At 33.3% G+C, this 19,426-nt stretch overlaps 1 protein-coding gene across 1 annotated transcript in view; it reads left to right on the top strand.

Moving 5' to 3' along the window:
• Positions 1–19,426, top strand: part of LOC111058307 (ryanodine receptor) — a 149,015-nt gene that overhangs the window by 90,706 nt on the left and 38,883 nt on the right. Inside the window, exons 52-71 of the mRNA XM_039422722.1 lie at positions 78–202; positions 1,069–1,269; positions 1,926–2,657; positions 3,409–3,584; positions 4,527–4,695; positions 6,442–6,582; positions 7,337–7,490; positions 7,922–8,045; positions 9,195–9,350; positions 11,893–12,003; positions 12,725–12,827; positions 13,054–13,189; positions 13,691–13,772; positions 14,229–14,392; positions 14,960–15,149; positions 15,877–15,992; positions 16,442–16,599; positions 17,036–17,347; positions 17,945–18,103; positions 19,129–19,357. Of these exons, the coding sequence (XP_039278656.1) occupies positions 78–202; positions 1,069–1,269; positions 1,926–2,657; positions 3,409–3,584; positions 4,527–4,695; positions 6,442–6,582; positions 7,337–7,490; positions 7,922–8,045; positions 9,195–9,350; positions 11,893–12,003; positions 12,725–12,827; positions 13,054–13,189; positions 13,691–13,772; positions 14,229–14,392; positions 14,960–15,149; positions 15,877–15,992; positions 16,442–16,599; positions 17,036–17,347; positions 17,945–18,103; positions 19,129–19,357 (3,738 nt within the window). The remainder of the gene's footprint in view (positions 1–77; positions 203–1,068; positions 1,270–1,925; positions 2,658–3,408; positions 3,585–4,526; positions 4,696–6,441; positions 6,583–7,336; positions 7,491–7,921; positions 8,046–9,194; positions 9,351–11,892; positions 12,004–12,724; positions 12,828–13,053; positions 13,190–13,690; positions 13,773–14,228; positions 14,393–14,959; positions 15,150–15,876; positions 15,993–16,441; positions 16,600–17,035; positions 17,348–17,944; positions 18,104–19,128; positions 19,358–19,426) is intronic.

The following is a 19,426-nucleotide window of genomic DNA, read 5'->3' as shown; positions in this document are numbered from 1 at the left end:
TTAGTATTATTGTCTTGATGGTCGTGGGATTGGTGACTGCTAAATATATTTTCGAATAACTTTTTATTTGATTGCAGGTGAAAGTGTTGAAGAAAACGCTAACCTGGTTATCAGGCTACTGATTAGGAGACCTGAATGCCTTGGTCCAGCACTGAGAGGTGAAGGAGAGGGCTTGTTGAGAGCAATTGTTGATGCTAACAAGGTCAGTCAAAGTTTTGTTATTGTTTTCGATCGAGTAAATCATAAATAATATATAGTCCAATTTTTAATGCCATTTTAATGAATGTAGGAGTATAGGAAGCCCAAATGTGGTTTTAACGAATATTTTAGAAAGGATAAAATACTGTAATTTAAAGAATTAATGAAAATTTCAATTTTTGCTAGACATGTGAAAGTTTTAATGGATGTTAAATTTTATTTGATGATGAAGAATCTAAATTTACAGTTGAAAAATTATGAAAGGCTGGGAAATAAAAATATTCTAGCTATCAGTCATAGACAATGAACGAAGAAACCAATAAGTTATAAGACAGTATTTACCATCAAATATTATGCTTGAACAAACTTACAATAACGATCCTCCAGGATGTCCAATCACTTACAGGGATATTCGGTTTTGATCATCTACTGTACTTGGAACCGGGTCACCGACTGACATTACATTAGTAAATTTTGTCATGATTCCTCTTTTAGTTATAATTTAAATTTTTTATAAGATGAATCATTCTTATTATTCCCTGGCTGAATCTTCCTTACCATATCACAATCTATCTAAAAATGTCATCTAATAAAAAATGACGGATTTATGAGCCTGTGATGCCTGGTACATTTATGTTATAAACTACTGATTTATATGCCTGCTATGATGGCATTGCCTGAATCTTTCCCTGTCAATAGGGAAGATTATTATTCTAAATCTTCCTTCCAGAAACCGTATCCATCGAAAACATGCTGATGTGCTTTATTTTTTACTAATAAATTTACAGCAGCATTGGCATTTTCACAAATTTCACTTGTAAATTGAATTAATTTTAATAATCGTTTAAAAATGTTATGAATTTTCTATAGATGTCTGAGAGAATTGCGGATAGAAGGAAGGTGATGGATGAGCCAGAAGGCACAACAATGGTGATGCATTTCGAACACCCGCTTCCAGAATCCGATGACGATGAAGACTATATCGACACCGGAGCTGCTATTCTTGCCTTCTATTGTACTTTGGTCGACTTGCTCGGACGCTGTGCTCCTGATTCTTCTGTTATTGCTCAGGTAAACTAAACGTGGCAATTCCTTCATAAAAACATATTCTTTTATTCTAAATTTATCAATTTCCACTGACTTTACTGTTGTATATCTCATGTAAAATAAGGTTTTATGAATGAGAAGTAGTATCTTTAATACGATTCATCGAAGGATATTCTGAAGCCTAGCTTCAAAAAATGTCGTTCAATTCATCATTTATAGTATCGCAATACTAACAGAAAGTATGATTTTACTACTTTCACCAAGATTTACGATCTTTTCAAATGAAAGATTCTTAAAAATACCCTGTATGAATAATGTAATTGAGTAGTATGGAAAAAGATTTGTCCACCTCGAAAGCTCTATCGTTAATAATTATGTGATACTTTGATGGATACTATTAGCAGTGTTGAATTTCACCAAAACTAAATACAGTTACAAAAATCTCATACATTCAAGTCAGTGATATTCAGATTTTAATCTGGATGTAGAAAAAAACGAAAATTTGAGCTATAAAATCGGCGAAAAATGCAGCTAATTGTGCGACGGGAATCCCGACGTCTTTTATAAGGGCAATTCCATACATGGAATAAGAAGAAGATAATTAACATTCAGTTTAGATAAAAAATTATAGATACTCTCTTCAATATTCCAATTCAAGTTCATTCTATTCTTGTTCTCAGGGTAAGAATGAGTCATTGCGAGCTCGAGCCATCCTGCGATCGCTGGTGCCTCTGGAGGATCTTCAGGGTGTCCTCAGTCTCAAATTCACACTGCAGAACCCTGCAGCGGGCGAGGAGCGACCCAAGAGTGACATGCCCTCGGGACTCATTCCTGGCCACAAGCAGAGTGTCGTTCTATTCTTGGAGAGAGTGTACGGAATTGAAACTCAAGAGCTGTTCTTCAGGCTGCTGGAAGAAGCGTTCCTTCCCGACCTGAGAGCAGCCACCATGCTTGACAGGAACGACGGCTCCGAATCGGACATGGCTCTAGCCATGAATCGCTACATCGGCAACTCCATCCTGCCTCTCCTCATCACTCACTCCAAGTTCTACAACGAAGCAGACAACTACGCCAGCTTATTGGACGCCACTTTGCACACAGTCTACCGATTGTCCAAGAACAGAATGCTCACCAAGGGACAGCGAGAAGCGGTGTCTGACTTCCTTGTAGCTCTTACGTCCTCCATGCAACCGAGTATGCTGTTGAAATTGCTGAGAAAACTGACTGTTGATGTTTCCAAGCTGACCGAATACACAACAGTGGCGCTGAGATTGCTTACTCTGCATTATGATCGCTGCGCCAAATATTATGGATCTACTGGTGGCCAAGGTCTGTATGGATCGTCAAGTGATGAGGAGAAGCGCCTGACCATGATGCTCTTCAGCAACATTTTCGATTCCCTCTCCAAAATGGTAAGTACAGTATCATTTATTCATCTAGCGTTTTCTCATTTAAATAACATCACACATCTTTGATATTATTTTTGATTTGTAATATTGAGTTCAAAATGTTATTGTTTTTAAAAATAATGTGAAATGATGTTTTATAGTTTTCTGTGAAAGGAAGTAATCAGTGAATAATTCAATTTATGAAGATAACCTCTCGACTGTGTAGCTTGAAGTGAGAGATTGAGCAGTTTTGGACATAATTGTTGTATCATTTCATATTCGTAATGTATATTGTTAATAAATACAACATTATCTTCAGGGCATAGATAGATTTTCTACCTGCTATTATAGAGAAACAATAGCGTAAGTTTCTTATGCTATTGTTTCTCTATGCTTCTATGTTGTTTTGAGATTAATGAACGTTTAAACTTCATTGTTGCTACTTCATATTACACTCCACCGAAGATCTTTTCAAACCTAGCTTAGCGTAGTTAAGTCTACGCTACGCTGGTGTGAAATGATTGATCAACATTGGGAGATAGGACGGATACGCCTTCTGAATACTTATTTCTAGCTACGCTACGCTAGGTGTGAAAAGACCTTTACATCACTTATACTTCACTCGATATTACACTTTACTTTTATCATTAATCAAGAGTCTAGAAACCCTCTTCTTTCAACAAATTTTTTCATGAATTTTTCTCCAATCCATAATTATAACCAAACCTATTTGTGTAATGTTTTTAATCTGAAATACATTATTTCTTTCTCGCAGGATTATGATCCTGAACTGTTCGGCAAGGCTCTTCCATGCTTGACAGCTATTGGATGTGCTCTTCCGCCCGATTATTCTCTCTCAAAGAACTATGACGATGAGCTTTACGGTGCCAGAGACTCGCAAGCTGGTCCATCAGATGGTCCATACAATCCACAGCCCATCAATACTCAGGCGTGAGTGATTTCTAAACTATTTGGGTTTATTTTTTGCTGCGTTTCATGAATCATATTCTGTATATTTCTCCCAATAGAATAATCAGTAATCTCAGTAGTATTTCTCCAGATAAACTTCACCACCTACCATATCTATAAAAAGTTTTGAATTATTGTAATAAATTATCCTTCTCTAACTATTGATTGGAAAATGTTTCATTTGTTACTTTCTTTCAAACATCGCTAGCTAAGGGATGGATAATTTTGATTAGTATTATCACAATTACATCAGCGTTATTACTGCATAGAAACTGGTCACAGTGATATTCTTCACTTTACAGGCTTTTCAATAATAATTATTGAATACTGGCTGTAAAACATCCCGGAACTGATTTCAAGAAAAGAATTTAAGAAACTGAGTTTTAGCCCACTAAAAATATTCAAATGATTCATACCGATGTTTGGATGACTAGTTACATTTTGTTCTGTGTAGGCCTACAAGTACGAGAAAGTTCCAGCTCACATAAAATATACTATACGAAAAATAACTGTTATACAAAATAGATAGCCGATAGCCGAGTTGACTAAGGCGCTGCACCCTTCAGTCTGCTAGTGCTACCTGGTCGCGGGTTCGAATCCCGCCCAATCCCATGATTAGGCATGGACGTTTTGATCATCTCATAACTCACCCTCGCACTTCCCATTATTCACGAACAAACAAAAAGCTCATGTGGGTATCATCTAGCTGCAATAAAAACTAATTGGCAGTCTGACAAATTCCTCAAAGTAGTTTACAAATCTAAATTGAATTTTATTAAAAACATTTTATTTTATTTAGAGTTTTAGTATTTATATCCTTCATGTGCTATTATAATGTAATCTATGAAGACTCACATATTCTTATAAGATTCTCTCTCGTTTCTTATATTAGCGTTTATTTGTATCAATTTATTCTCATTCCAGGGTTGTCCTCAATAATGACTTGAACACAATAGTTCAGAAATTCTCAGAACATTACCACGATGCATGGGCAAGTAGAAAGCTTGAGAACGGTTGGACGTATGGCGAACAATGGAGTGACTCACAAAAAACTCACCCACGGCTCAAGCCATACAACATGCTCAATGATTATGTAAGTCAAACTAGCCTGAACTCCAAGTTTTATATCACTGTTAAATATTGTGTACGTCACTGAGCAATATACAGAATGACAAAGGTGTCTTCTATAGTCATAAATAAATGATGCGGCAATCATTGCTTCCTTATATGGAGACAATAAAGCACATCAATCTCCTTACAAATATGAGCCAAGGAAAAGCGATCATCTACTTTTGAAGACAGTATACTTCGAGAATTACAATTTGATTAGCCGTTAGCTCAACAATGAAGTTCAATTACTCATCTAGGGATAATAATTGCAATTTATGTCGCTGTCTTCATTGTTCATGAAGTATGAGGAAACATGTTTACTTTGTTAATATCACCAAGTGTTTTTATCTCAGTGTAATAAGCTGAAAGGTACGAACTTGGGCTTTTTTACTGGTCTACTTTTGAATAGTCTAGATTCTAGATAGATTTATTCCTTGTGAATAAACATATTTCATAAAAACTTCTTGATTCCAATTAGTATCATATGATGGCTAGTGGTATTTCCTATAATATTGACTTTTAACCATTAGAATAATATGGAACATAATTCAACTTATCATGAAAAAAAATAGTATGTTTAACAAGGATCTAATTCAATTGCTCTAATTTTCAATAGTTTTCTTTCTTTAAAATGTTTAGAAATTTCTCATTATAGATAATGGTTTCTTAATCCATTCTGAATTGCGATATATTAAACACTCTATTTTTGATGTTTTAAACAGCGACATGCATAAATTATACTTTAATTAATAGCTTGATATTTTTTATCAGGTTGAACCCACAATCGTAAGTAATTTTTTAGATTTACTTTCGATGTGATTGTCTTTTAACCGCGTAATAGTGTGTTTATACTTCAAGATCAGTTGTTCAGTCTCAGTTCAAGTCCAGACGTCATCCTAACAAAGCTATTGGATTTTTCTTGATTTTTTTTTCAACTGTAATTTGTGACGAACTCCAAAAAACTAATTAACTATTCCAATTTGAAAATATGGTTTTTTAAAAAGTAAGCATCATTGTTTGTACAGAATTACAATTGTCTTTGTGAACAAGCATCTGTACATATAAAAACATGCATTTCATTTTTCTATCAAAGTGATTGTTGGTTTTCAACAAATTAATCATATTTCTTACTAGACATATTAAGTTTATTTTTTCATTATACCATATATTTTTATTTTTGCTAATGTATTCCAGTTTGAGATTTTTTTGTCGCTTCGTTCCAAACTTTTTTTGCAATGAATTCAAGTGTAAGAAAATATGGAATTTTTTAAAATGTCATTTTAGCCTACTAAAACCTGAACTGAAAGTCAGTTGATGCAATAGACTGACTTATAAAGCGACTGATGATTGGTTGAAGTGTATTGCAGTTTGGGAATACCAAGGCTTCCTCCATCAGTGAGGCAATAATTTACAAACGGGGAAACAATTATCGTTCTCACGAGTAATCATGGTCTCAATTGTGCATTAGCTTTCAATTCTAAGACAATTATTTTTCTTCAATTGAGATTTTTACTACAATACAACTTTGAAAAGAAATATTTTTCTTGTTCTTGATCTTTTCATATTTCTTCTGAATTGATCAGTATTTTATCTGATGACGTCGATTTTCAATTGAATTGAATTTGGAACGATGGCTTTGTAGCATACAGATTATAAATGAAATTGTTTTAATTGCATTAGCATTCTACTTTATTCTGTTCTGAACGTGAGTGTGATTGAAATATTGCAGGAACGAGAACGTTACAAGGAGCCGGTGAGAGAGTCGATCAAAGCGTTGCTGGCGATTGGTTGGACCGTGGAGCACAGTGAGGCAGACGTGCCTCTCACCAGTCGTGGCTCCATTCGCCGGCAGTCCAAGCCCAATGCAATGGTAAGTAGATTTAGATGAACCCTCCCAGTTACTCAACTTTTATCAACTTTTCTCGAATAATCGTGACATTTCCTATCATTGTTCAGGAAAACTCATGTGATACATCCAATACAATTGATATTTTCCACCACATATTTTTGTAACAACATGAGCAAAATTCGTATGTGTTTTTGTAAACCTGAATGAAAGCCGTGATTGGCCCTTTTTATGAAAATATTTGATTATCTGAAGTATGTCTACATGAATGTGATTATGAATACAGTAAATAAATACGATGCCCAGCAAAAGGTTTAGACGAACAGTATTATTTATAAACGTTTTTTTTTCATTCGTACTGTGTATTTTAAGCTGTGAATAAACTGTTAATTGAAAATGGAAATAGATATGATTTTGCAGAGTATGAATTTGGATAGTAGCTCTCATAGGATATCCTTGCAGCTGTTTTCAATATTTGAAGAAATCTTCTGGGAAGTTAAGAGCAACTAATTTGGATTTCCGTTCATTAATAAATTATCTAACCCTTAATGAAAATGAATCTGGAGTTGTATATTTCTGTTCAACTTTGAAATGATAGTTTTGCAACTATATAAACTGTAAAGTATGTCACTATAAAAATGAATCTAATCGTTGAAATCATGAAATTATATTATATTGAGAGGAAGAATAATGTGAAGAAGAATTATTTTTTTTCTCATATTGATTCTTCATTGGGAGGGAGAATATACACCATAATCGAACATTGATTTTTTCTCAGGTTGATTCTTCAACGCCTTTCAATTATCATCCGAATCCGATTGACATGACAAACTTGACCTTGAGCAGAGAGATGCAGAACATGGCCGAACGCTTGGCTGAAAATGCACACGACATTTGGGCTAAGAAGAAAAAGGAAGAACTTATTACTTGTGGTGAGTGAAGTCGAACTAATGTTTTGATTTTCTTCTCCCTATAGGGAATTGACGTTGATGTAAATTCTACTTGAAAAGTTGATAGGTTCAAAATTCAATCCCCAGTTCAGGCAATAGCATTGGATGCATAATAGAATTGGAATTGAGGATTCTGATCTTTTTTAGTGTCAAATAATAAGTTACTGGACAGATACTGATACTTTCTTGACATTTTCTTCGATTTAAGGTGAAATAATATCTTCCACATAATATGATGTGGAATTGACAATATCCTTTTATTTCACCTTAATATAAAGAAATTCCACATATCTGTGCAGAGTGTTAATTCTCTTTGATATCTTACTTCGCAATATTACTTTGATATTTTACTTCGTAATATTAATCATTTTATTGATGTATTCCAAATTAATTTAGCGTTCTGTTATTACTAGGTGGTGGAATTCATCCGCAACTTGTTCCATACGACTTACTGACTGATAAGGAAAAGAAGAAAGACAGGGAGCGATCTCAGGAATTCTTGAAGTATCTTCAATATCAAGGATACAAGTTGCATAGGTGAGTTCTTTAAATAATCCATTGCGTAATATTTATTATTGCGTTTGATGCCTACAAGAGTTGTAGAGAATGAGACGTATTATGATAAGAAAAAGAGTGATGTACCTTGATTTTAATGTAGATTCCGAGCCACCAGGAAGTAGTCCTGAAAGCACAACATTTGTATTGACAACAAATAGTTAACAACCTGTAAAATTTCCCACTTATTATATTTAAGATACCTGGCCTATCCAGCGCTATCTATAATATAAGATAAGCTATACAAGAATCGATGTAGATACTAGGATGTGATTTCTTATCAGAGTAATTATTATTTATTATAGTATATACTGTGCTATGTATAATCTCAAGACTATAAAGTTGGAATTGTTCCTCGAAATTTTATCACCAATTGATCAACTATAAGATACTTAGCCTATAGTTTTCTAAACAGCCTCTTCTCTACTGTATCCACCTCATCATCAATACTGGGAAATGTAGTTAGACTGGATTTTCAATAATTTATATTGTTACTTTTACACTGTTAGATCTTATAATAAATCCTTATTTTCATTTTAAGTAAGAACAAACAAGTGTACAGATTATTCATAGTTGAAAAATGAATATGTTTCATATAAAACTATCAAGTACAACTTCAATACTGGCAATGTGGGTTTGCATTCTTCTGGATCTGATGAAAATTAAAATAACTAATGAGTATAATATCATAGCCAAGAATATATCAATGACATATTAGGGAAAAATCAATAGAATTGTAGATTTTCAATAAGAAGAGAATGCACGAGTACATTGTACGAGTAGAGCACGAGTAAAATGCCAAGCTTTCTAATGCATTTGTTTTGTTAGAATATTATTGAAATCAATGTACATTGTTGTGTGATCAAGCCATGGTTATAGCAAGATTTATGGTCAGCAACTTTTAATGTTCATCTTTGTTCTGTCTTGTGTTGAGTTGGATTCATCTCAGACTAAAACTCAAGGATAAACGTATTTGTTAATACTTATTAATTTAATTTTATCATTATAGTAATTCTATGATAAATATTTACTGAACCGAATAAATTTATTAATATCATAATGCTTATAAATGAAATAAAAATATAAATCTCATTACCCATTTTTATTTTATTTATATTAAAAGTAGCCCTAAAGAAAAAAGACAATCATAATACTTGTTTGTTTTCAGGTGGTTTTACCATTAGTGGAGAAATATTTCAGCACACATAGGAACTACTTCATTGCTGTAGCCACTGCCTCAAATAATGTCGGAGCAGCGTCCTTGAAGGAAAAAGAAATGGTAGCTAGGTGAGTTCATCATTGTGTAATTTGTATGTAATGTGTATGTAATTTGTATTCTTTGTAATTTGTAACAATGCATACGGTTAAAAAATATGAATTCAGAGCTACTTTCTTGTATTTATAAAATAAAATTATAGTACCCTTTGAAATTAAAAAAATAATAGAATAGGAATACAAATTATATAACTAGTCCAGGCAATGAATGCTCAAAAAAGGGTATAGAGGGAAAAGTTTGGAAGAAAAATTATTTTTGACCCCGCAGTTCTGTTTAGGGTAGTGAAGAGGTAAACATATCAAAAGTCCCCACCCCTACCCCCTGTGCTAAGGGGGTGGGGGTGGTTCAAAGGTACCATTTTTTGGTTTCTCGCATATAACTCGAAAACTATGGATTTTACAGACTTAACTATTCTATAGGAAATTAAAGCTTACATGATTTCCTACAACCTACGCTCTTAAATGTGTGAAATTGTTAAAATAACAGCTTTCAATCCTATTTTTTGATGTTTCAGGGCCTACAACTCTCCAACAATGCATCGTAAAAATGAATGCTCACCGTAGATTTGTAGAGCTTTGTTTTCTCTTCGATTGATGTATTATTTCACAATTTAATGTTTTCCTTCTATTGTTATAGCAGATTCTAGGTGGGGGTGGAATTTTAATTTCGTAACAATTGATCACTTGACAATGAAATTTAAGTCAGGAACATCTGGTACCCAATTTTTGACTTTGTAGCTTAATGAAAACTAGTTGGGAGGTAAACATAGTAAAAATACGCATCTCTAGACAGTCTATTGAAGGTGTGGAACTGCTAAGTTGACACTTGTTGCAGAGTTTAAAATTTCACCCCATCATTGAATCTGCTATAACAATAGAAGGAAATCATTAAGTAGTGAAATAATACATCAAATTGAAGAGAAAACAAAGCTCTACAAATCTGCGGTAAGCATTCATTTTTACGATGCGTAGTTGGAGAGTTCTAGGCCCTGAAATATCAAAAAGTGGGATTAAAAGCTGTTATTTCAACAATTTTACACATTTAAGAGCGTATAACACGAAAACTGTTGGAGATATCACAAATCACCACAGAGCAAATATCGTAGAAAATTTATCAAGCTTTATTTTTGAACAGTTAGTCATGTCGGTTGAACGCATTTTCCTCAAGATATGAGCGTGTAAGCAAAACATTCAAAAATGCAACTTTTAAACCACTCTCATCCCTTTAGCACAAGGGGTAGGAATGGGGAATTTTGATATGTTCACCCCCTAACTGGTCCCAACAAAGTTGCGAAGTCAAAAATTGTGTTCAAAACATTCTCTCCCAATTCCTTTGTCAATTGGTCTATTTTTGCATAACTGAAGATCTCACACTCAACACTGAAGCTGCTGCAACAGTCGTGGGGATGTGCATAAACTTGTGAAATTATACATCAAATGAAAGAGAATTTGATGCTCTAAAAGCTCATGATCGAAGGAAAATTTGTTTTTTTTTCAAAAATGTCACATCTTTTAGAGCGGATATCTCGAAAAATGAAAGAGATATTCAAAAAGTTGTTTGATGAATATTGTAGGAAATTAAAAGCTTTAATTTCCTATAGAATAGTTAAGTCTGTAAAATCCATAATTTTTTAGGTATATGCGAGAACCAAAAAATGGTACCTTTGAACCACACCCACCCCCTTAGCACAGGGGGTAGGGGTGGGGACTTTTGATATGTTCACCTCCTCACTACCCTAAACAGAACTGCGGGGTCAAAAATTGTCTTCCAAACTTTTTCTCTCTATAACACTTCGATGACTGGGCTAAACTATTCTTATTCTATTATTCTTTGAATTTCAAAGGGTACTATTATTCTATTTTATAAATTGCATACGGTATTTTCCATATCAATCAACAATTTTTAACTTTTATCCGTCTTGAAATATATGTCCGTCTTTTAACTTTCATTTACTCTAGTGAAATTTATTTATTTGTTATTATTTATCTTTAGTAATTTAAAGACACAGCTTCATGAAAGAGAAAATCTCCAGATGAATTTAAAACAAGAACTTTTCTACTTGTATGCATGGTTTATTGACAATTCAACATAAGAAACATATAAAAAACAAAGAAAATTGTAAGAAAATCTCTATTATTGGAGATTGAGAAAAACTATCAATGATAAATCATCTCTTCATTATTTGTTTCAATAGTGATTGTATTCATCTTTTGTAGCCACATTTTCTTTGAATTGCACATTCCATTGAATCAATTTTCAATTGAAAAATCATATATTGGTTTCTTTTCATTAAATGATTACAAATAATTAATTAAATGATAACTACAAATAATAATTATACAGTTATATTATGAGTGATTGGAAGTGAATCAGAACGAATTTCAATCAAATCTGTGATGTATCCGTCCTAAATAGGTATCCCTTCAGCTTTTCACCTGGTATTCTAAATGATTGAATAGATTTATCTTCTAATCTGTTTTTATAACATCTAAATGTCAAAAACGAAAACTATATTAAAATTTAAAAATGTCTATATTAATTTACTTGTTACAGCTTGTTCTGCAAACTAGCAAACCTGCTGAGATCTCGACTGGCTGCTTTTGGTGCTGATGTTCGAATTTCAGTGAAATGCTTGCAAGTGCTTGTCAAAGGAATTGATGCAAAGTGAGTACAAATCACAAATATTGCTCCTTCAATTAATAAGTAAGTGATGATAAGATGAATCCATTTCATACATAAGAACATTTTATTAACTTTGTTGAAGTTCTGATACTGTGTTACTTGTAAATATTTGAAAAAAACACTTACTTTTGTTGGAGTAATTACTCCAACAATATTACTCCAACAAAAGTAAGTGTTTTTTCAAATATTTACAAGTAACACAGTGTCAGAACTTCAACAAAGTCATGGAAAGCAACTTCAATCGCAACATTTTATTTGTCATTGTACAAGAAGTAATTTTTCCCTGGTACCTATCTAATTATTCATAAAATCAAGTTATGAAAAGTGGTTTTGATTTTTTGGTCTGGGAATTCTATAGTTACTTCAATGTTTGGACTTTTTTCATTTTTGAAGTATTTTTAATTCTAAAATATGTGTTTATTGCTTGTTTGGATTCTAAATTGAAGTGTTACTAGAAAATATAAAATACAACTTAGAAAATTTGGATTGTTCTATAAATTAGAATTGAAACCGTTTTAGGCTCCAACCTGTCGTACTTTTCTAGAAGTTGTATAATTCTAAATGTTTGAATAAATAAATAAATCACCCGAATACTGACAAAAATACATTATATGACAATCGATTTTTCAATAAATTAATTTGTATAATTTATAGACGCGTATTATCACACAATCAATATGTAATTCGTTATTGCTTTTTCTAGATCTCTGGTGAAGAACTGTCCGGAATTCATTAGAACATCGATGCTAACGTTCTTCAATAATACAGCTGATGATCTGGGGCACACAATTCAAAACTTACAGGAGGTAAGTTGACTCAATCTATCATTGATCTTTACAGACTTGATAAGTATCCCATCAAGGCTTCAAGTACTTGAATGCATATATTATTATCCTTTGCTACTCAAATGCCATGTGCAAAATCATAATCTTTGTTAAAAATTGTTGACTGTCATAAATATTGCTGCGCTGACAGTCAATACAAATTTGTCTTTCTTCCCTGGTAGAATTAAATATCGTCCTCATTTTTCAGGGCAAGTACAGTCATCTACGTGGAGCACATCTTAAGACCTCGACCTCTCTATTCTACATCAATGATGTCATTCTTCCAGTTTTGACCGCTATGTTCGATCATTTGGCGGCATGTGAATATGGCGGCGACTTGTTATGTGAGTATTCTTCAATATTGTATCATAATTCATGAAATTCAAAACAATAGCATTTTTTATTGAAATCATTCAACTGAAAAGAGAAAGACCTATAACTTTAAGAAAATTTACTCTCTGATTTATTTTCAATATTATACTCAAATATTGCTATTATTTGAGAGAGACTTTACTTTATAAAGTATCTTGGAAACCCATTTTTCTTTGTCAGTTTATTACCATAATCCATGGTACAGGATCAAGATGTCAATTGAAAAATATTTTTTCAATTTCAATAAAGATACGGTAATAAATCTAGAAGTATACTATTGTCATGGATGTCCTATTAAATCTATATTTTTGAGATGAAATGAACTGACTGTAAATGAAACATAATAGAATCTCAATTCAAAAAAAATATTCATCACATAAATCTAAAATATGATATAATTGCAATTCATTTGAAATGAAAGTTATAACTATTTAGTTCATTCTCATTTAAATATATCAAACCTTTTATTGCAGTGGATGAAATTCAAGTAGCCTCCTATAAAATGCTTGGCAGTTTGTACACATTAGGAATCGATGCCACGCTAACTCATGACAGGTAACGACAATCAGTTCAATTTCATCTAAAAAATACTTTGAAAAATGATCTAAAGGATAGTGAAATAAAATGAAAAAAATAAATGATATAAATAAGAATAATATAAAGATGCCTGAGACTTTTTTAAAAACATGTTGCTAACGTTTGATGGAACACCAACCCTAATCAATATTTGTTATTATACAAGTCTCTGAGGGAATCTTCCCAAGTCTCGGTTATTAAATAATTAATGTCACGCTAAACACATAATTATTTGTTTCTTATAAATATGTTATTTTAATAAAGTTTAATCTAATAAATTGATAATTAACCTTCTTTTCTACTGTTATGAAGAATTACTTGGGTTCCGGGGGTTTCTTTACAATAATGTCAATTTTTTTCATAGTAGGATATTATCTATAATAATTTAGTTCACTATGATACTAAGCTTCACTCATCTCATGTAATATATTTCAGGAAATACTTGAAGACTGAAATTGAAAGACATCGTCCTCAACTTGGAAGCTGTTTGGGAGCATTTGCTTCAACCTTCCCGGTTGCGTTCCTAGAGCCACATTTGAACAAACACAACCAATTTTCTCTCGTCAATCGTATTGCTGACCATTCTTTAGAAGCTCAAGGTAATTATATTCCTCATAGAAAATACTTACCAGATACCCCTATGGAAATGGATTCTTATTCATTTTTCCTGATTTGGGTTTCCAATACTTCCATGTTCTGTACTCACATGTTCTTACTAGAGGGTGATACAATATATTATACTCTTCACGCTTTCACGTGTGAAAGGGGAAGGATTATGACAAGACATTAAAGAACCTGCAGCTTTCGGTTGGTTCCGAACCCACGAGGTACCAATTTTAGAGCTGATCCATTATATTTATCAAAGCCAGATTACGGCGTGATCAATCATTCGACGTGAGTAGCAGACTCATGTTTCTTATCTACTCTGAGCGATAAGATCAAATCTCAATCACAGAGACAACCGCTTCCCTTATTTATTTTCAAACTTATCAGAAAAAATAGTTCTCATTCTATGGATTCAGAATTTACTTTGAATTATTCCAATTCAAATATGCTTTGAAATCTTTGATATGTATTCCACTTATATTCATTGTATATTGTTTTGGAAATGAATTAAAGTATCATACTCATTTGTTGGAATGATTTTTCTCCTTGTATTTTTCAAGATATTCTTTCTCGTATGGAAAGCACAATGCCAACTTTGGACAACATTTTGAGTGAGGTTGACCAGTTTGTGGAGTCTGATAAGACGCATAACGATGCACCCCATATCATTGATGTGATAATGCCAATGCTGTGCTCTTATCTACCTGTTTGGTGGAATCAAGGACCTGATAATGTTGCACTCACTGCCGGGTAAGTCTCTTTAATAGAATATATCTCAAATTTCCAGATTCATCTGTTTGTTTTATTTTAGTTGTGAATGACGGTTATGATTGTATTTTAATAAGTTGAAGCTGAGATTCGATCTCAGTTTAGCAGTGAAGATGCTGATTGATTGATTGATGAAATAAGTTAGCACAATTATTTGCAAGAGACTTGTGAGTTAATTCTCGTGACATTGGAAGTATGCCCACTTCATGACCAACTCTGTTGATAGTTATGTGTTGATATACAAGAAGAATATGCAGGAGGAATACTATACATGATGCTATACAGGAAAAATCAATTGAACTCCTTGGTTTTTCTTTCTTTATAGAAATGGGTGAAGAGGGTGATAGGATTGGAAAGAAGTTGTTTTTTCAGCGTTGCGCACTTCGATAGTGGAGGTGGAGGAATTCTAATTCAACCAGTTTCATGAGTCATTTTTCACAATATATTTTCCTGTACTCTTTTTTAATAGACAAGTTTTACAGGTTTCAAATAATTATCAATGTTTTAAAATTTGTGAATGCGGAGTTTCTTACTCTCACTTAATTTCACGCTCGATTTCTATTTCCTGTATTTTTCACCAGTTGCATTTCAGTAGAAGTAGATTTCATCCATTTTTATCTACTCTATTATCTATCTTATCTTACTCTACTCTTTTATCAGATCTATTATCATTATTTCATATTACCTAATAATTTATTTATTTTCTCAGAAATTACGTGACAATGGTAACCAGTGAACATATGAATCAACTTTTGAAGAATGTACTCAAAATGATCAAGAAAAATATTGGAAATGAGAGTGCTCCATGGATGACAAGGATAGCAGGTATTCAATAATAAAAACCACTCATTTTTCCTAGTACTTTATGCATTTAAAAATTTACATTTGCTGCAAAATGTTTCTCCTCGGATGTTTGGATTGAGCGTTGAGTTCAACTTAACTTCATCCAAATAATGTTATTAATGCTAGAAATCAACATAAAGTTTGAATTCACTTTTCAATCATTTTCTTGTCATAGAGTCTCTTCTCTCTTCTAATTTTTCATGTCATGGTGGCTTACTGATAAACACGCCCTACAAAATTTAGATCTGTGAATTGGTTATCTCTGAAGTCTTCTGCAATTATGCTGTTGATAATCCATCTACATCGTTGTTTGAATTAAAACACCCACATCTAAATGTGATTGGATTATTCTAGTTTGTATTGAACTATGAACTGTCACTTGTAGAAATTCTGTATAATTTATGTATCGTGCACTATTTTTCCTTTTACAGCTTATACGCAACAAATCATAATCAATTCCTCGGAAGAGTTGCTGAAAGATCCATTCCTGCCATTAGCTGAGCGCGTGAAGAAAAGGACTGACGCCATGTTCCATAAGGAGGAATCACTCAGAGGATTCATCAAATCGGCTTCTGATGACACCTCTCAGGTATATTTTATATCTGATACCAATGGATCAATGTTTATAAAGTTTGTTGTTTGTTTCTTGACAATAGAGTTGAATCAAAAAGTGATGAAAAACGAACATCCTGTCACTTGATAATCACCATTATTCTAATAAACGTAGATGAGTTATATGTTTATCTTATGTGTCAATCATTATTGACAGTTCTTTTGGAAAACAATGTGGGGTTTTTCACATAAGCACATTTAATTTTTAAAGCATAAGACGTTGATGTTGTCAATAACACTATATTCGTGTTATATAGTGACAACATCACCGTCTTATTCTTTCAGTTATGGAGAAATACCACAACATAGTTTTCAATATGATGAAATAAATTTGAAATTTGAATTTGAATCTCTTACCATACAATCAAACATTTAATTTCCATCTGAATCTTGAATTTCTTCTATCATTTCAGATTGAAGCACAAATTCAAGAAGACTGGCAACTTCTAGTGAGAGATATCTACTCATTCTATCCACTTCTCATCAAGTATGTAGATTTGCAAAGGAATCATTGGTTGAGAAATAATATTTCTGAAGCCGAAGACTTGTATAATCATGTAGCTGAGATCTTCAATACGTGGTCGAAGTCTCAGTACTTCCTGAAAGAGGAGCAGAACTTTATTTCAGCGAATGAGATTGACAACATGGTTCTGATAATGCCGACGGCTACAAGGAGGAATGCAGTCGTTAGCGACAGTGCCGCTCCTCCGGGAGGCAGTGGAAAGGTATCTCCACAATATTATTTATTTGTAGAGGAATATATTTATTTAAAGAATAATCAACTAGGGAGGGGTTTGACTCATAAGCTGATAAGCTATTACTTGGATAAGACAAAAATCATGCCCCTGGTACTCCCGTTGGAAGGATGACCGCTTGAGCAAACTCTTCTAAATCATAATGTATGAGTTGTAAAATCACTTCCCGGTGGTTCGGAACCCAATTAAAACTTTAGGTTCATTCATCTCTCATTATCATCCGCCTCATTACCCACGCTCAAGCCTAGACCTCATGTGGGCATCACCCTCAAAAAAATCTTGATTGACCTATAGCAGTGTTCAGATTCTGTCATGATGCAACTATGTCATAATCCACAATGTGTTTCAAGTGATTATTGGATACGAAAGAGGAATGTTGTGCTACAATAGATTATCCTTATTCAAATTCTATGAAGATCTTGAAAAGATACATAGCCATGCCTTGTTTTTGAATTTTACAATATAGTTTATCTTTGGGAAAAGTTTGAGATTATATTGAAAATAAGCTAAATTGTTGGTTAGTTTGGTATCAATCAATTAAACAATGTATGATGATTTTTATTCCAGAAAAAGAAGAAGAACAGGGAGAAAAAGAGAGACAAGGACAAGGAACTTCAAGCCAGTCTGATGGTTGCTTGTTTGAAAAGGCTTCTTCCGGTTGGCTTGAATCTGTTTGCTGGTCGGGAACAAGAACTGGTCCAGCATTGTAAAGATAGATTCCTAAAGGTAAGATTATTGATGGCTGTTCATTATCAATTCACGCTAGTTTCACTTTATGCCGTTGTTATATTTTGTGCTGTTAGCATTATTTTGCCCTGTTGATAATGTTGTAATATTTTTATTTTTTTTAGCACTACAGCCCAATATGAGCTTTGGCCGTCTCCACTACAGCTCTCCACTCTTCTCGGTTCTCTTTCATTTGTTTCCATCCTCTACGTCCCATTTTTTGGAGATCGTCTCTTACTTCATCCTCCCACCTCATTCTTGGTCTTCCTCTCTTCCTTCTTGAATGTAGCCTCTACTTGAATATTATTTTAGGCATTCTGTTCTCATTCATCCTACAGATATGACCAAAGCTGTTGCGCCTTTATAAATTTTACCATATTTCGGCCTTCTATCAATGCCTGTGCCGAGCTCTGAATTGGTTCTTCTCCTCCATTCCTCTCCTTCTCTAACTGGACCTTAAATCTTTCAGAATTTTCCTTTCAAAAACGCCTAGATGGTTCTTGTCTTCTTCAGTTAACGTCCAAGATTCACAGCCGTACGTTACAACAGGTCAAATCAGGCTTTCATATATTTTGAGTTTTGTATTTCTACATATGAGCCTGTTCTTCAAAAGTTTCAAGCTACTGAAGTATGCTATATTTCCAGCCAATAATCTTCACTATATGCTGTAAAATGTTGTAATATTATTATGTATAATTTTGACGAAAGAAAATTCAATTCAATCAATTGCAATAAATTAAAATTTCAGTAGAGGATGATCTCAGCAATATTAACTCATCAGTTTCCAATACAGTATCATTTTCATGACTTAATATTTATTAGGCCTATGTATTAATTGTTATTTGTTATTGTTATGCCTTAATATGTGTGACTGATGTCCTTTTTTTGATTTCTTCATCTTATTTCCAATCAATATACATTTTTCAAGTTATTTCTATTTTATCATTTCTTAATTTTCTTGGATTGTTAATTTTGTGAGATTTTCAACGAGCACATCTGATAGAAGAGTAATATTCTATTCACAGAAAATGCAAGAATACGAAATAGTGGAGTTCGCGAAGACTCAGCTGACCCTGCCTGACAAACTGGACCCGGGCGATGAGATGTCGTGGCAGCACTACCTCTACTCCACTCTGGGCAGCAAGAAGGAGATCACCGAAGGCGGCAAGCCGGAGCAGATAGACGCAGTCGTCGACCGTATCGTCGCTATGGCTAAAGTGCTCTTTGGTCTCCATATGGTATGGCCTGCTTCTTGTAGTTCAACATGCAATCTAGTTCGACTCGAATCTATCAGAATGCACGCTATCATTCGAACAATTCAAA

Source organism: Nilaparvata lugens, chromosome 3, assembly GCF_014356525.2.
Source record: "Nilaparvata lugens isolate BPH chromosome 3, ASM1435652v1, whole genome shotgun sequence".
Lineage (NCBI taxonomy): Eukaryota > Metazoa > Arthropoda > Insecta > Hemiptera > Delphacidae > Nilaparvata > Nilaparvata lugens.
This window is presented reverse-complemented; position numbering and strand designations above follow the sequence as displayed.